Below are 16,742 nucleotides of genomic sequence, written 5' to 3'. Positions count from 1 at the left end.
GCCTAACCTAGGCAGTCGTATAGGCAAGACTCGCCCGATAGGCCAACCGTAAATTTCACCTGTCGACAGAGACAGGTGATTCAGCCTTAAACTGCCGATCATCTCACAAATCCATGATCTATCTACCTGAGGAGAATCGCCTCCTCGATCGACGGTTAGAAAGAAAACGGATATGCTATTACTTGGAATAATCGAGGACTGTCAAAAAAAAAGTTATTGGTAGTGAATGTATCATTCTTCTTAAGAAAACATAGAGTGAAAATATATCACGAGTGCTCAATCAATCTCCCAGGCTTGAATATCCCTTTTGCCCGCAAATCTACACAAGAGGTTGTATGGACCATCCAAAAGAATATCGCTGATTTTCCTACATCTATCAAGAATGCTGCCTTATACCATTTCCCCCTAATGCGCCCACGGCCCCTTGATCAAGGACCGCTTCTGATTTTTCAATGCAGATTGTACATACAAAGAAAAACAATAATGTAAAGTAGAACAAAAGTAGGATATACACAGCACAAGCAACTAAACGCTTCAGCTGTAAGAGCCTGATTATATACCAAGTTTGGGCTTTTTTAAAAAGTAGTAGTAATGTTAATAAAACGAGCAGTGAACTGAAAAGGAAAGGGTATCTAGAAGTCCACCACTACAGTCCAAGGTGATAAGGTGATGACCACCATGTCCGGCATGGTACGTGACTAGACGAAATAGGATGACGTTTAGGCACGTTGTGAAATGACCTATATGAGTCGGTGCGGATCAACATCAGGAGTTCCCTTCAGAAGCTTCAGCGCGTTGGCTTTGGCGATTGTCAGGTGATCCAGCCGCCGTATAGACGTAACAGCTAGGCTCGCGTACTGCTGTTGCCAGTATTCGGCCGCCGGGATGCCCTCGGTGGGCATTTGATCTTTCTCTAGAGGTTCACCGGTAGTTTGGTGGCCCGGCTTCCATTTCGAATGTGGCACCGTCTCCGTAAGCGTAAAGGTACCTCTGATAGACCCATAGTGAAGATTCCATTTACACAAATATTTGGTGTAGTCGGGACCGATCTCGAGCCGGTGTACTTCTCTATCGGGCTGTAACATGAAGTGCCCGCCGACAAGTGCAGCCAAGTTGATCAAGAACGCTTCTTTAGTGAGAGCTTGGTCTGCGATGCTGCGAATGACTGCCCGGACTAGCGCCACAACCTCAGCCACGGAAGGGCGAGATCCAATTTCACCACTGGGGTCGTACCATGTACAACCCACTAAGGTCACAACGAATACACTCTCGACTTCGTCATGGTTCGTCTTATCGGGCCCGTCAAGCTCGATCTTGTCGATGCGGGATGGATTCTCTGGATTGAGATACATAGCCGAAGTTCGGTCAAAGATCGTGTAGCCAAGTTGGGGGTTGCTATTTGCATCGGTGGCGGGAGCAATATTACTACCGCTACTAGAGCTGGGATTGGGATTTGATTTGGGAATGGGGTTTGAAATAGGGTTGGAAGTCGGAGCGGGGATGAGATTTGGCTTGGTGTTTTCACTTGTACTAGCAGTATTCCGTCCGTTTACCATCACGACAGGAGCTGGGGGCGTCGCGAGTCGCACGGGGCCGCTAGGCCTTTCGGGAACTTGGAGAGACAGACGCCCGGGTCGCGGTGGACGGGCACTCTGTGCGGATGTGGGCTCCGGTGTCTTGACTACAGGTTCATGTTCATGAGCTGGCATATGCACAGGGGTCGGTGTGCTTGGGTGAGAGGAAGTGTCGAACACCATGCTTGGAGGCGGTCCGCTTACACTCCTATCAGAAGGATAAGCCGAAAGAGGTGTCTCGGCATTGCGGTTCATAGGTGGCCGTCCTCTGGCCTTGCCGCTTGCAGAAACTCCAATGCTTCTCCAAGCAGACGATACTGCCTTGGCCCCATGGCGGCGACCCAGAGGCTTGCTCTTAGGGCTCACTGCCGAGCGAGGCTCTCCATGCTCTGGCCAAAAAGACCCTCTAGTGGTAGGCGTAGCAGCAGAATGCGGATAGGCCGACAATGGCTCCCGAGGATCATGATGCCATGGATATGCAGACTCAGGTCCAGGCAATATGCTGGATCTTGGGTCAGCAGGAGGATATGCGAATCCTGGCCTGGAGTCGGGATGTGCTGTCCAAGGATTCAGCATCTCAGGACGAGGTGGGTGACCGTCACCACCGAAGGCTGGTGAATTAAGCCTCGGTTTCTGTGAAGGTGATTTACTCAGGTTATCGTCCTCTGGGCGCTTTCTACCACGACGAGGCCTGATGTGAGGCAGAAGGGCACGCAAGGCCATATCATCCTCGGCCGCAACCCCATCACGGCCTTCCTCGCAGACAGGGTTATTGTCAGCAGGAATTTGCGTCCAATAAGGATGTGGATTATCAAGCAGGTAGTCAAAGAAAGCATTCACGTGCATCGAATGCATCCAGCGCTATATTACGTCAGTTGTGCTCGCACGACGGGTAACAGATGACGTACTTTCAGTCGCACGGCATATTGCTGTATCTTCTGGGAGCTCTGACCTTTCTCATGGTCAGGCGGCTCAACGCCCAATCGGAGAGCTAACTCAGCCCAAGTTTTTATTTCTTTCTGATGAAGCTTGGCAATGAGCTCGAACAGTGTGAAAGTGCTGAAGCTCTTGCCCTCGCTCTTGGGAGGCGTCCGAAAGGCCTCTCTCAGGGCGGCCGTGTCTACGTCCAGGGGTACGGCAGGATTGCAGTGAAGAATGAAGCTTACGTACGCATCTTCAATGGACCCGGCAGTTACCGACCGGTTAGGTAGCATCGGTCGGACACCGGGGGATCTGGGAGTAGAGTTGCCATTAGAAGAGGTAGGAGTGAGATGGTTGACACCGTTGACGCCGGGCTGTGGAGTGAGCGCCGCCATCTCCACACGGATTGGACGAGTGTTCAGCTCAGTCACGGTTAGGTGTCCATGTACGGGGTGGAGCGGGACGTGTCAACTAAACGGAGATTTGGGTTGGCGAGGGGCAAATATTGCAGCAGCCACGAATCTATGACAAAAACGAATGCCGGGTAGCTGTTGGTCGAGGCAGCTCAATTACGAGAACAGAACAGCAATGAAACGGGTGATGCTCCGAGCGTTCGTGGACAACGGTTTCCGGGCTAATTGGAGGCTGTTGCCCAGCACCGCAGATCCACAAGGAGCAAAATTTGGCCAGTTTCCTAGTCGCGAGAAGACACGAGAAGCCAAGATGCTTCACCGGCTAAAAAAGACGTGAGGGGAACATAGAGAGGTGCGCCGAAGAGCTGAAGCAACGCGCGCAGAGCGAATCACGCTTGCATCAAGCTGGAGAGCTGGGCTCGGATGCGCAATCAGGGTCTACAGCACTGGTATCCCCTTCAAAACATTGGAAGGGCTCGTAAATGGCACGGTACAGGCTCAGCAGTCAGGTTTGGCAAGGCAGGCCGGGCTATTTTAAGAAACCCGCTCACGGATCACGTGAGGATATCCCTGTCGTATTTCCTGCATCATCGCTTCGCTGTAATGCCTCTCGAAGAGAGCTGTTACCCCAACGATCCGAATATCTCGACGGCGCAAGAGGCATGCAAATGGGCCAATTTTGAAATGCGGAAGGGAAGGAATGAACACGGCGAGGTTTGTGTATCTGGTTCCATTTCAAAAGGAGGCGCTGGCCGTAGCTTAGCTCATGACTTAATAATAAAAAGCAAACTTTAAGTGCTGTTATGCCGCCTAACGGATAATGATATAATCCTTTTTATGATGATAGCCTCCCGCAACTCTATACTTTTATAGATATATCCGTGCAAAAATATCCGTGCGTCCACGCAATATGGACCTAGATCCAACGGCAAATGCGGTTCTAAGTTCCGAGACAGAAGGCCCCAAAGAGACATCGAGTCAACGGCCTAGGTTACTTACAGATATATATATATGTATGCGAGGGAGATACAAATACCCCCATTCTACCGCACCAATCGTCCAATCTATGTCCGACCTAATAAATCACAAGCCTCACCTCCCCTCCCCGCCTTGTAGATAGCATAGATATCCATTTGACTGATTCGCATGTGAAAACCGCAGAGCAATCTTCAAGTTTCGGCAAGTCATGTGATCGGCCACGGTGGTAACAGTGGAGAAAGGGATCTCTAGTGGGCGGGGGGAGCCACTAAAACGCGGCCATCACCACTGTAGTCTCCCTCTGGCATCCCCAGGGCCTTAGGTACTTCGTGATGTAATCGGACCTCGGCTCAGTTTCCGAGGACAATAGAGCACGCCAACAAGATAACACAACCTTAAGCTACCAACTCCCTACTTACGACGAGATCCTTACTATCTCCAGCCCTTTATCCTGTATTTACCTAATTATCTTCTCATAAGATATGAGACCTAGTCATTACTGTCATCTGCGAGCTGATCACTATATTCTGATATCCTGAGCTCACCATTCCATCCCTCGACCTCGCAATAATAGTTGAAGTCTCGTAGGAACCGAGACTGCGCCGAACCAGACTAGACCAGACCAGATCAAATTGAAAGCATGGCCTCAAAACCAGTCATCCCTCAAAATGACAATGTTGCGCACGCGCTCGCTGGCGCTGGAGGAGGAGTCCTATCCATGGTTCTGACGTACGTGCCGCGACATCAACTACACTAACCAACCGCACACATCCTCACAACGAGACTGGTTTCACATACTATCAAGAGAAGAATCACTAGCTAATGAGGCGCAACAACGACAACAGATACCCACTCATCACCCTCTCCACACGCGCACAAGTCGAGTCGAAGCGAGCCGAGACAGACTTCCTCAAAGCCGTGAAGCGCATCGTGGCGCGCGAGGGCGTCGCCGGCTTATACGCGGGGCTCGACAGCGCCGTATTCGGCATCAGCGTGACCAACTTCGTCTACTACTACTGGTACGAGTGGACGCGCGCCTTCTTCGAGGCCGCCGCGGCGCGCTCGGGGCGGGCGTCCAAGAAGCTGACGACGGTGGAGTCGATGATGGCGGGCGCGCTGGCGGGTTCCGCGACCGTGATCCTGACGAACCCGATCTGGGTCGTCAACACGCGGATGACGACGCGGCGCGAGTCGCTCGAGGCGTCGCAGGAGATCGTCGTCGAGGGCAGCGGCGCCAAGGCCGTCCCGGAGAAGCCCAAGGCGCCCACCACCCTCGGCACGCTGATGGCGCTGCTGCGCGAGGAGGGGCCCCAGGCTCTGTTCCGCGGCGTCATCCCCGCCCTCGTCCTCGTCATCAACCCCATCCTCCAGTACACCCTCTTCGAGCAGATGAAGAACATATTCGAGGCCCGCCGGAAGCGCAATGCCACGCCCACCCTGGCCTTCTTCCTGGGCGCTCTGGGCAAGTTGTTCGCCACGTCCATCACATACCCCTACATCACGGTGAAGAGCCAGATGCACGTCGCCGGCAACGGCCAGAAGGAGGGCATGACCCAGGCTATAAACCGCGTTATTAAGGAAGAGGGTTACTCAGGGCTATACAAGGGTGAGTCTGCTTTTTTTCTTTTTTTTTCTCTGCTCCATCCAGCCACTTTTCTCGTCTACCAAAGGCGATATTCTCCACCCCCAAGTGCCATAAGCGCAGCAACCTGCGAACCTTTAAAACTAACGACTATTGTTCACGATAGGCATTGGTCCCAAGGTTACCCAGAGCGTGCTCACCGCCGCTTTCCTTTTCGCCTTCAAGGACGTCTTGTACGAGCAGACCATCAAACTACGGGGCACCATGGCCCGTAGGGCCGTCAAGGCTTAAGAAGTAGTTGCCCTGGACCCAAGTGTGTAGAAATATGGAGCGAACAAGAGGCGCTAAAGACTACAGGTTCAAGTCGGCGCAAGTGGTAAGTCATATATGTTGGGTGTGCGCCCAGCATAAAAAAGACCCCCAGTAGTAGTCAGGCACTGTGGGAGGAGAGTGGGTGGAAGCCATGTAATATGTATCTATGCTAGAGATGTGTAAGGATAGGCACTGTTTTGGAGACGTTTGTTGGTTATTATAATACCATTACAGCAGACTCCCCCTTTCTCCTGAAGAATTAAAAAGTTTAGAGCCTGTGGTGCACAGAGTTGTGTGTCCATGTATAGAACTCAATGGAGAGGAAATATAAACATGTATCACTTTTATATCACCATATAGCGTCAATCCATAATGTTTGATTTAATTAAGCCTATTTTCCTTACTGATCCATTAAATTTTCTGTCTAATTTGTGCTATCAGTTGATTTACGTGTTACCGTGGGTACTATCCACCGGTTGGAATTACTGTCGCCAGACTCCGGAATCGTCACCTTCAGACCAAGGGTAACCCCGTTAGTTGAGCAGTTCGTTTTTTTGTCCTCCATTTCTTTCAAAGCCTTTTGCAGCATTCCAATCGCCACGCCTGCTGAGATAGTAGCGTGCATGTCACTGCGGACACTTTTGGCCCAGTATGAGTGACTCGTAGGATTGACCGAGAACGACTCCTGCTTGTTGTAGTTGATATAGTCCCGGACGAATAGGCGAGCGTCACCAATTGTCTTCTCGGCTTGGCCTAACACCTCTTCTGTACTCATTTCGGGCTTTTCTACCTCCTTTTTGACCAGTTCGTAAGGCGGTAGCCCTGGGGTTCCGAGCTTAATAGGCCGCATGCGTAACTCGTATCTCAACGCATCGGTGCCGTAGGGTTGTGGCGGCCGTTTCACAAATCCTAGGCGCATAAGTGCTAGGTATAAGAGGTGCAATCCCTCAGACAGACACGATGTGAATGCGGCATTCAGCATCATCAACTGCTGGTACTGCGAAGATCGCGTAAAATCTTCGCCGATAGGTGTGGGTAAGGATTCGTCATCATCTAATAATCCAACAAACTTCCGGGCGCGCTGTTCCCGAGACGCCGTCATACGCCGAGTTCGGTTCCATTCCAACTTAATGAATACGGCCAATGAAGCTAAACAATGATACATTTCTGCAAGCTCATCAGGCTGGTATATACGAAGCTCGAATCCGAGCTGCACAATCCATTGCAGCTGCCGCAGCTTGAAGAAGCGAATCCAGCTTCGCAGTGGCTTATATTCGGGATCTTCAGCAGGGTACTCTTCGCTTGTAATGGTGGGGATATGTTGGTCTATGCGGTCTTCAATCTCCGCAACCTCTTGCTCCAGGGCGTCCCATGACTGGACATGGTGGCACAGCAAGCGCCTAACGCGACATCGGTTTTGACAGAGGACACAAAGTAGGTCAAGGTATGGTTCGGCCACTCGTTGGCGAAATTCTTCCATAGCATGTGCTATCTTGTGTCGAGGGTCCTCTGGCGCCTCTACATAGTCAAATGATTGGTTGAAGTGGGGTCCGCATGGAAGAACACTGAGGCATACATCGTGGTCGAGGAGCTGGCGAATACTGAGTCGACCTAGTACCACCATATCCTTAAACATAAGATTTTGGAGCATTGTTCTGATAAAAGCCAGTGGCTGTGGCTGTTTTTGTTGGAACAATAAGATGAAGTTCTGGAACAGGTCAGTGCTGTAGACAAGTAGAGATATACAAGGAAACATACCAATAGGCTTTGAGGGTCTTCATACTGAAGAATATCGATAACCTCATGGGCATCCTCGAAAAGACGACTGAAGTGTGAAATGCACTCCTGAAAGCCTAAACTCACCATGGGACGTGGTGGCATAGTACTAGTAAGTCTTCTCTGTAGCTTGGTGCTGAACGCCGCCGGCACCGGCCACCCCAGCCCATGTTGATTTGCAATTTCGTCTATGAATTTTCCCATCCGCGTCCAATGGAGTCTCGGCAATTCCGAAAGATTCATCCTTGTGGTATCCAGATCAAGGGCATCGAGAAACGCGATTCGGAGTTCAAGGCGAGATACGAGAGCGGCACCAATCGATTGAGAAAATCCATTCCGCTCAGCACAGACCTCCGCGATGGCATCGAGTAGCAATTTCTTGATGTCTGGTACTGGTATATTACCTAATAAGCCTCTCCCATAGGTATTTGTGACGAAGTCTTCTTCCTGTGGTCCGTCAGACAGAATACTCCGCCACCGAGTAAGTAGGCTCAATGCCTTACCTCATACGACATTTCTTCTTTCATAAACTCGTTCACAGAGAAGCATGCTCTCAATAGACCGGCACAGTACGCTCTCAATACCAATAACATTACTGATTCTGGACCGGGGCCAGAGGGCTTGTTCGAAAAATCTACATCTTGTATAGTTGCTGGGTCAGGATTCATTAATGCATCCACATGAACGCTTGTTAGGATTGTCTGCGATAAAGGATACCCAAGATGCCAGGCCATCTGTGGACAGGGTCAGAATTGACTTTCACCATTGTAAGTCGGTTGACAGAAACATACTTCAAGACAGAGAAGTTCGTCGATGATGCCGAGAATCTCCTGTGGAAGCACACTACTTGTTACATCGTACTCCTCATCAAGCGACTCATCTTCGTCTAGGATACCGCTATCCATTTTCCGGTCCATAATCTGTCATTCTGTTAGCAGGTCATAAAATTCGAAATAATGGCTGAGGACCATGATTCCAACCCACCTCCATAGCTGAAACTGAGTCATACAAATGGAAGGTATCATCTTTTACCACCTCGCCGGGCGACATTGCTGCAGGAGAATAGGTTAGCAAGCACCTAGTTGGAAAAGGACAAAAGTCGAGGTAAATGGGACGACCTACTCGCCACGGCAGAAGTGAATTTGTCGGTTATATCAATAGCCATGATGCCCGGATGTGAGATGTTTGGCGGGGGAGGTCTGGTGGGTTCAAAAGGCTGCATTGCTTAGAGGGGGGCAAGATGCGATTTAAAGCGTTGTTGGTTCTTTTGACGGCGCCCGGGGATGGCCGGACGGACGAATCCGTAGACAGCGGAAAGTTCAAGCAGGAGCAACAGCAAACCCAGCTCTGGAGGCAAAGTTCTAAAGACAGACCCTCCAGGTAATCGAGCAGAGTGCGGAAAGTGTAGGTCACAGAGCGAAAGACGGCCTACGCGAAAATGACAATGTCGCGCTACTCGAAGATTCGATTGAGGTAGGCACTTGGTCTGTATCTGACCTACCTGTGAAACTTGGTCGATCTATGAATGAAATGCCTGGCTACCAAGCAAGTATTGAATCACTCTGGGGTGTGTGACCGTTGAATAAGGTACCTAGGGAGGTAGGTAGTTACAAATGACGAGATGAATAGCGGTTGTTTCTGTTAGTGGAGTTTGAGAATCTGGTCGTCACCTAACCTACAGGACGGAACAACGGGGAAACCTAAAACCACCGGATCCTGCAATTTCCATAGGAGCGGAATCGTGACTAGATACCAACCCGGGCGTCAGTGGTGACATGAAAATGAGCCGCAGTCGACTTTAATTCACGGTCTCTAAAATGGCAACGCAAAATGTCTTATTTAGGTTATTGTGGGCAGCATACCTGAGTAGCATGTTCAAGCGCTGTAATTTGCCAATGCATCGCCTAACCCAGAGTCTACCTAACTGTGCAATAGTAATAGGCGGAGCTACCTACCTACTCTACAATGCAGTTATTTTACCAATGGGTTGGCAGCCCCGATAAATTTGATTGCCGCCATTTAAGCCGTCGAGGTCATTACAGAGTCGACGCAGTTGACGAAAATACTAGCCAACAACCGAGACTTGTCAAAACCAGCCAGTTAAATGTCTCGAAACATGACGATCAAGATCATCACAATGCGATCTCGTGATAATTCGCGGGACCAAAAAAAAAAAAAAAAATTGTAGCATGTCAACAACTAAGATGGAAATGCCTTTATGCGGTTTATTTATACAGCTTTACACGAGGGCTGTGCAGATAGTTTCCTAATCCCCATCGTGGATCTTCCCTTCATTCTATCGTAGCCGGCTCCGAGATCTAGTACAAGCGCCTTCCATCGTTTTGTCTATTATGTCGAGATGTTTGGGCACGCCGTTTAAGAGCTGTTGGCGGACTCAACAGCTTGAGCAGCGTTAGCCTCGGCCAAGCTCTTGGGTTCGCCCATCTTGCCGTTCTGTTGTTGCGGAATCAATCAATCAGCATTTGCTGCCCTGCTTCTGCTCTGACCTTCGTCCCCTTTCTCCCGCGTAGGCACAGTCAACTCACCTCCCACTTGGCAAATCGCAGTTCCATTTCGCCTCGGCGCTCGGCGGCTATGCGCTTGTCGTCCTTCAGGCTTCGGCGCACGACACGGGCGGCGACGGCGAGGTAGCGGTTGTAGCTGTTCGGACGGATGGATTAAGTCAGTAAAAGGCCGCACATGGCATCGGTCGTCGCATTTTCGGCGTATCGAGAATCAAGCTGGCTTGATCTGGGAGAATTAAAACTCACGTGAGGCCAGCGGTTTTCCACGCAAAAGCCATTTTGACGGTGGATTGAGGTGTGTGTTGAGGTGATCGGTTTGGAGATTGTTGCGTTGCTCAATTGAAGCAAATTCCAGGCGGGAGCTTTCGGAACAAGGTACCGCACCATTGGCCACTGGCAAGGCCCAAGTGCCGGCGACGTCGACGGGCCGCCACCTGGCAAGCCTGGCTGCGAACATGCGCTCTAACCTGATCCCAGGGCACGTGATTTCTCCACGTTCGTCTCCTAGCATCTCGAGTCGACAGTCCTTGGTATTGTATAGTTGCTTTCATCTTACCTATGATATTAATTGGTAATAGTGCTATGCAAGTATAATCTGCGGAAATTATGCGGACAATTTGCAAGAAAAAGCTTCCATTATTAAAGGAGATTCAAGTGACAGACCAATAAGAGAACAAAAGCATAGAATTGATCACGACGTCAGCCAGCCCTCTCTCTGGACTACTACACCAACTTTCACATGACTAGCAAAGATGTAAAAAGATGTGAGATTTCTCGTCCCTAATCCTCCTCGTACAGGGACTCCAGATTGGTCTGGCCATACATCGTGGTAGGAGTAGAATCGAATTATATACGCTATTCCTTGTACAAGAGCCCGTATTGCTAGAAAGCATTTTACGCTTCAACGCCATCAGAAGTGCGAGATTTCTAAGTCAATGCCTTAGAAGCACAACCTGCCATCGATCATGACACCACTTGCATTTGCCACACATGGCGAGATACTGGGTAGAGGCGATTTGATACTTGTGCCTTGACAACTTAATGTAAGTGAGCAGCCAGAAGATGTGTGGCCGCGAACCGCCGGGAGGTGGGAGAGTGCAGGCGCCGGTTTTCTTGGGCCGAGAAGGCGTGTGAGCTGTGGACAATATCGAGTATCACGAGCAAGCTCGCTCCAGGTTCTACGCGAAGCTCCGACTCCTCGTCGGTCTTTGACTTGACAAACAACAGCTGAGTTTAGGCTCCATCATTAGGGGTTGTTTTGTTGTCTCACTAAATTGAAAAATTGGGCGACAATACGCCCCTGATAATCTTTCACGAAAGATTGGAAGCTGGTTGAACCTAGAATAAAACACTAGACACCGCTGGCCAGATGAGTACTGGTAGCTTCTTTACGTACTTTGTTGGCGAGACTACCATGCCTATTATTGTGATGTGCATCCCATGACTGACTGAATGTAACACGACTTCGTAAAGGTTTGTTGCTTGTGTAAGATTTCTAATTCTCCGACTCATGCTTCCCTAGATCATTCACCCATACACCAATTCAGTTGTGGTAATAAGCTTCGTTTGCCACTAGACCTGTACCGTTGCTTTTCGAGACAGCGTACACTAATAGTTTTTTTTTTTTAGAATAGCTCAATTGTGCATGTCTATGGATGCGTATGTATGTATGGATCTTTAGTGACAGGAATATATGTAGAGCCTGCATTTGCTGGCGGGAATATTGGCTGTGAGAGAGACGTTGAGTTTGTCTCATCTATACCCTTCTTTCCGAAGTACATGCATAATGTCTCACTGGTGGTTACACGATGGATGATTGTTCGGAATCAGATTTGAGAATAGGAGGATTATGCAAACACGGAGATGCATATTGAAATCAAGCCATCTAGATAGAGTAAGGACCCGGCAGGATGTCTGCATGTCATACTACATGTGACGGCGAGTGCTCGGTTTGCTATTTTCGACCTTGGGAGAGCGCAATAGTATAGTAATGACACCTTAGAGCTCCCAAAGTTCTCGTATGCACTGGTATTGATGCATATCTCTACTAACAATTATCGCTGGCTACATATATATTTTACTCATATTCTACCGACAATTGTTGTTGGGCTATATATATTACGCATCCTTCAATACTATCTCACAAGGCGGTCGATCTTCTTTCCAAGTATAAGCGGTAACTCGAGGCTCTCTGAGATTACAGCTTACAATATTCGGGCAATTCAAAGCACCACTGGTAGAGGCTCTGGTATTCATGTTTTAATGCCTGAGCCAATAATGAGGGTAAGCATTTTCAAAGCTAAGAGGCGTATATTGATATTTTCCTTCCTGGTACAAGTTGTACATTACTAACACCTTATTTCACAGCGTTCACTTCCGTACCATCTTACTACGTTGTTCCTATTCACGAGGAGCGACTTCAAGACCGTCATACTTCCCCAAAGTGTTTTTGCTCTATCGTTGGTCGTTTCGAGGTCAAACTCGCCCCTGCTGTATGGATTTAGCCTTGGGGATATTGCTTACCGGATGCCATACATGTTGGTCTGGTTATGGTTGCATCTGCTCGTGGAAGACATATCAAATCAGAGCCTAAGCAGCTCAATCGTGGAAGATACCATCAACAGACCATGGCGTCCCCTACCGGCGCGACGTCTCACTGTGACGGAGGCTAGAAATATCACCCGAGTTGCGGTTGTGGCAGCACTGGCACTTAGCATCTTCCTCAAGAGCTTTCTTCCAAGTACTACGCTCATGACATTAATTTGGCTGTATAATGATCTAGACGGTAATAGTACTGGGCCGTTGATGAGAAACGTGCTTAACGGGGCTGGTCTGGCTTGCTTTGGGTGGGGGGCAGTCTGTGTCCTTTTAGAGGGTGCCACTGACGACGGCAATGTGCTAAGAGACTGGTTGATACTGGTCGCGGCTATGATCTCGACCACCGTTCACGTTCAGGATCTTGCTGATAAGGATGGGGACAAGGCTCGGAAGCGACAAACTGCAGCCTTAATTTATGGTGAAGGCTGGACGCGTTGGAGCGTGGCTATTGTCGCTATTTTCTGGTCGGTGGTCTGTCCGGCGTTCTGGGGCGTGTCTCTTCCTTATGCGACAGCTCCCCTTGGAATTTCATCAATCATGAGTGCCGTGCTCTTGCTTGGGAAAAGCCAATTCTCCAATGAGCTTGGGTTGCGACTATGGTGTTTATGGGTAACTGTCGTGTTCATCTCACCACTGTTGGGTGGTGAAAGTGTGTAAGTAAAGCGTATTTTCAGCATGATTAATCACATATCACCTCACGTACCTGCGTATGCCAAGTTCAATGCTCTCACCACGTACTCAGCTTTGAACGACAGCATGACAAACAGCGTTCCTAAACCCTTTTCGAAAGCGTATCTCACCAAACATCGCGACCTACCCTCTACGGTCCACTTTGACCTAGTACGTGGCAGTGAGTAGGAGTTTTTGCGGTTGGCAACGTTGTCGGCTATAGGACAAATCACATATCTTAACTCTGCTTCTCCTGTAATTTATTACTATAGGAATAATCATGGGGGCAACACAATTGATTGTTTCCCATCACATACAAGCAATACTGCTAGTGGTGTATTTGTCTCACATTAGGCTCTCTGCTGGAAGATAGGCAACAATAAAAGGAACTCTAATAAAGGGTGTTGACTATATGCACAAGATAGACTCAACTCTACTGATCTGTTGGTACAATTTTATTCCACTGCCCCAGTATCTATACCTTTAGACCAAGCTCCTCAGCGTAGGGTAATACATGTAGATCACCAACCGCAGTAACCGTAGCCTTACCATCAAGAAGAGCCTTGGCAGCCTGATAAATGGAAATTAGTAAAATGCTAGTAGCTAAGAAATTAGGGAAACGACTTACGCTCTGTAGCTTCTCAGCTGTGACACTGTTAATCGACTCAACGGTCTCGACAACCTGGAAAGGCTTGCCAGTCTGCACGATACCGGAACCAGCCGAGAGGAGTGTTGCGACGCCGGACTGGCTGGCGTCCAGAGCATTGAACTTGGCCTTCGCTATCGCCTTGGTTAGGTCCTCCTTGGCAACTGAGCCGGAGGCGATGCTCTTCAAAGCATTGACTGCTTCTTGCGCCGTCTTACCGACAGCCTTGGCACCACCGTTGATTTGAATAGCGAGAAGGCCAGCATCTGAGTAAGTAAGGTTAGTAGCAGAAGCGCTGAGGCCGGGAACACCCGCAGTAGCCTTCGACAGGATGGTGAATCCAGGTGACCACTTTACGTTAGGCTGTCCTCCGAGCAACGCGGTAAGAACCGCGATCTCGGGCTTGAAGGTGCCGAAGCTGGAGCCAGGGAAGGCGAGAACCAGAGAGTTGCCTCCAGTGTGGGAAGTACGTTGCTCACCACCGTAGTAGGTTGAAGCCTTGGAGTTGAGTGTCACGCTGCTTGTCGAAGACGAAGGGATGTTTTTGAAGAACTGTTCGGTCCAGTTGTGTAAGGCCTGTGGTGTAGCACCATCACCAATGAGGGCAATGTTTGACTTGTTGTAGACGGCGCCGGCGTAGTCGGCAATCGCGTTTTCGTCAAGGTAACCCTTGAGAGGAGTAGACGGCGAAGGGTACAGAGAAGCACCCAGACCAGTGTGGAAGGCGACCGAGTGGGCGGCATCGAGGGCGAGGGCTGACACGTCGAGAGCAAGCTTAGCCTGCTTCAGGTGCAGAATCCTCTCGACATCCTCCTGGAACTCGTAGGCTAAATGTAGGAATAAGTAAAGCTGGCCACCTCAACCACCCAAGGGATACTCACTGGTGTACTTTGTCTGAGAAATGACTTCGCCGAGCAATTCGGTGAAGTAGGGGATATCTTCGCGCAGGAAACTGGCCTGGATAACCAGGGCTTCTCGGGTGTGGAATGCAGCCAATTGGCCTCCTAGGAGTTCGGTCTCTCGGACGATGCGCAGTGCGGTTCGCGATGCGGTGTTCTATGACGGTTGCATGTAATTAGCTCAACTCTGGAGCCTGCAGGCGTCAGACTAGCTCACCTTGAAAGCAAACTCCTCGAGACCAACAGTGAGACCAGGAGCAGGCTCGTATCTAGTTCCGGCTTTGGCGACAATAGCAAGCTTGGTGGTCGGGCCGCGAGAGTCCCGGGTAGCAACCTTGATGCCAGCAATATCGGATGTCTCGTAGGCGAAGGAGGTCGGGACAGAGGAGGAGGAGCTTGCAGCGGCATAGGTCCGGAGCTGCGAGCCGCCTTGCCTGCGGGCGGCGAGCTGGGCGCCCCTAGAAAGAGCCGTTCTAGAGAGCATGATGAGGGTGATTTGCCGGGCACGGGTTGGCAATTGGAGTCGGACGACAACGCTTTCTTCGGTCAGAGGCGAAGGCTTGCAGGAGCAAAAAGATGCTCAATTCCGGTAGATTTTCGGCAACGGGCCACCCCCCAAGCTGGCAGCGACGTTGGGTGGGCGGAAGCTTGCACCTAAGCCAGCCTTTTGGGCCAATAGGAGGCCCGGCATTGCAGAAGCTGACCTCGAACCATAAAACAGCGCCGTCCACCCGGTAAGGCATCGTACTGGATCATCCAATCCGAAGCTTTATCCTGCCTACGCATCGCTTTCCCTTCAGTTTAAGAAGTATCTACATTCCTCAACACGTAGTTGTTGTCGTTTATCATTCTCGAGCTAGTTGCCTATTTTGGGTTCTACAAGACATGGCGGGTATATAACGGCGGAGCAGGTTCTTGCAAGACTCAAAGCGCTGATGTCTATAGTCTTCGGTAGACTTGATGATTGGATGTTTCAACCTGTCAATATTGTTGGCTGTGAGCACTTACGATGCAACTGCTATTAGCCAAGTTTCTTACGCAACTTATATGCGAAAGTTGTGACTGTTCAATCAGGTAGCTGAGACTGTACAGATCTGATATCTTTTAAAACCCAAGTTTGACCCAAGTTGATCAGCATCTACCCGGAAGTCTCCACTAACAGATTTAACTGTTGGAATACCTATTCATGGCGCTCCTGGGATCATTCTGTTACTACTTAGGTAGGGATGCTGTGCTTCGTACCGCTAATGAGGCTAATCAAAGCAAGGCCGAAAAACAGCAAAGTCAGTACTTCCCCCTAGGACACCACCAGCCAGCTTTCATCCAAAGGTTTAGCTGACCTCGTTTCCCGAGCTTAAGGGAAATATCATGCAACAGAGAGTTATAGAGAAACTGGTCTGTGTTAACTATAATAGCTATTCCCTATGAACTGATGTGTGCGCTTATACACTGTGAGCATGACGAAAGCTCTACCTAGGATGTTTAACACATCCATGGATCTTTTAACCAGGGCTTAGTGCTGTCTCTCCCGATACGATTAACCATGACTCACCCGGCATCGATACATATACGCTACTGCCTTTTGAGAGCTAGGTGTAGCATTTCTAAACCACGAGTCTAAGACGATAGGGATGAGAAGACGACGCAGCGATGGCTTGCCCATATACTGTATAGATGGGCGTGTCTTAGACACTGAATCGTGATCGCGCTAGTATGAGTAGCAATTTTTGATGCTGCACCTCGGCTTCGAGGATTGACCTGTAGAAGTGCCTACCTACCGGTATATCATTTCATCCTACAGCCAACAGCGGGACTGGTACATCTAAACTCATAGAGACAAAGAGCACCG

The 16,742-nt window shown here is 49.6% G+C and overlaps 6 protein-coding genes across 6 annotated transcripts; 2 read left to right on the top strand and 4 right to left on the bottom strand.

The window, feature by feature from the left end:
* Nucleotides 1-421: 421 nt before the first annotated feature.
* Nucleotides 422-3,110, bottom strand: F5B22DRAFT_64762 (ARS binding protein 2-domain-containing protein). Its single transcript, XM_047978904.1, has 2 exons — nucleotides 2,483-3,110; nucleotides 422-2,435 (listed from the first exon to the last, which is right to left on the bottom strand). Exons 1-2 carry the CDS (start codon nucleotides 2,888-2,890, stop codon nucleotides 741-743), a joined length of 2,103 nt encoding a protein of 700 aa, XP_047832587.1. The 5' UTR covers nucleotides 2,891-3,110; the 3' UTR covers nucleotides 422-740.
* A 1,110-nt stretch (nucleotides 3,111-4,220) lies between these two features.
* Nucleotides 4,221-5,982, top strand: F5B22DRAFT_65160 (mitochondrial carrier). The gene is made up of 3 exons (XM_047979491.1): nucleotides 4,221-4,615; nucleotides 4,732-5,492; nucleotides 5,635-5,982. Exons 1-3 carry the CDS (start codon nucleotides 4,527-4,529, stop codon nucleotides 5,757-5,759), a joined length of 975 nt encoding a protein of 324 aa, XP_047832586.1. The 5' UTR covers nucleotides 4,221-4,526; the 3' UTR covers nucleotides 5,760-5,982.
* Nucleotides 5,983-6,148: 166 nt separating this feature from the next.
* Nucleotides 6,149-9,411, bottom strand: F5B22DRAFT_599327 (Mak10 subunit, NatC N-terminal acetyltransferase-domain-containing protein). Its single transcript, XM_047974456.1, has 6 exons — nucleotides 8,679-9,411; nucleotides 8,541-8,608; nucleotides 8,348-8,476; nucleotides 8,060-8,290; nucleotides 7,539-8,003; nucleotides 6,149-7,488 (listed from the first exon to the last, which is right to left on the bottom strand). Exons 1-6 carry the CDS (start codon nucleotides 8,776-8,778, stop codon nucleotides 6,205-6,207), a joined length of 2,277 nt encoding a protein of 758 aa, XP_047832585.1. The 5' UTR covers nucleotides 8,779-9,411; the 3' UTR covers nucleotides 6,149-6,204.
* Nucleotides 9,403-10,470, bottom strand: F5B22DRAFT_599325 (mitochondrial ATP synthase epsilon chain-domain-containing protein). The gene is made up of 3 exons (XM_047974455.1): nucleotides 10,328-10,470; nucleotides 10,103-10,217; nucleotides 9,403-10,010 (listed from the first exon to the last, which is right to left on the bottom strand). Exons 1-3 carry the CDS (start codon nucleotides 10,357-10,359, stop codon nucleotides 9,933-9,935), a joined length of 225 nt encoding a protein of 74 aa, XP_047832584.1. The 5' UTR covers nucleotides 10,360-10,470; the 3' UTR covers nucleotides 9,403-9,932.
* A 1,888-nt stretch (nucleotides 10,471-12,358) lies between these two features.
* Nucleotides 12,359-13,336, top strand: F5B22DRAFT_653975 (UbiA prenyltransferase family-domain-containing protein; the record flags this gene model as incomplete). Its single annotated transcript, XM_047979764.1, has 2 exons — nucleotides 12,359-12,364; nucleotides 12,449-13,336. 2 exons carry the CDS (start codon nucleotides 12,359-12,361, stop codon nucleotides 13,334-13,336), a joined length of 894 nt encoding a protein of 297 aa, XP_047832583.1.
* Nucleotides 13,337-13,584: 248 nt separating this feature from the next.
* F5B22DRAFT_599321 (ubiquinol-cytochrome C reductase complex CORE protein 2 precursor) lies at nucleotides 13,585-15,486 on the bottom strand. The gene is made up of 4 exons (XM_047974454.1): nucleotides 15,111-15,486; nucleotides 14,876-15,050; nucleotides 13,977-14,821; nucleotides 13,585-13,919 (listed from the first exon to the last, which is right to left on the bottom strand). The coding sequence occupies exons 1-4, from the start codon at nucleotides 15,375-15,377 to the stop codon at nucleotides 13,824-13,826; spliced, it is 1,383 nt and encodes a 460-aa protein (XP_047832582.1). The 5' UTR covers nucleotides 15,378-15,486; the 3' UTR covers nucleotides 13,585-13,823.
* Nucleotides 15,487-16,742: the final 1,256 nt, after the last annotated feature.

Source organism: Xylaria bambusicola (assembly GCF_022495145.1).
Source record: "Xylaria bambusicola strain CBS 139988 unplaced genomic scaffold F5B22scaffold_12, whole genome shotgun sequence".
In the NCBI taxonomy this organism is placed as follows: Eukaryota; Fungi; Ascomycota; class Sordariomycetes; order Xylariales; family Xylariaceae; genus Xylaria; species Xylaria bambusicola.
This window is presented reverse-complemented; position numbering and strand designations above follow the sequence as displayed.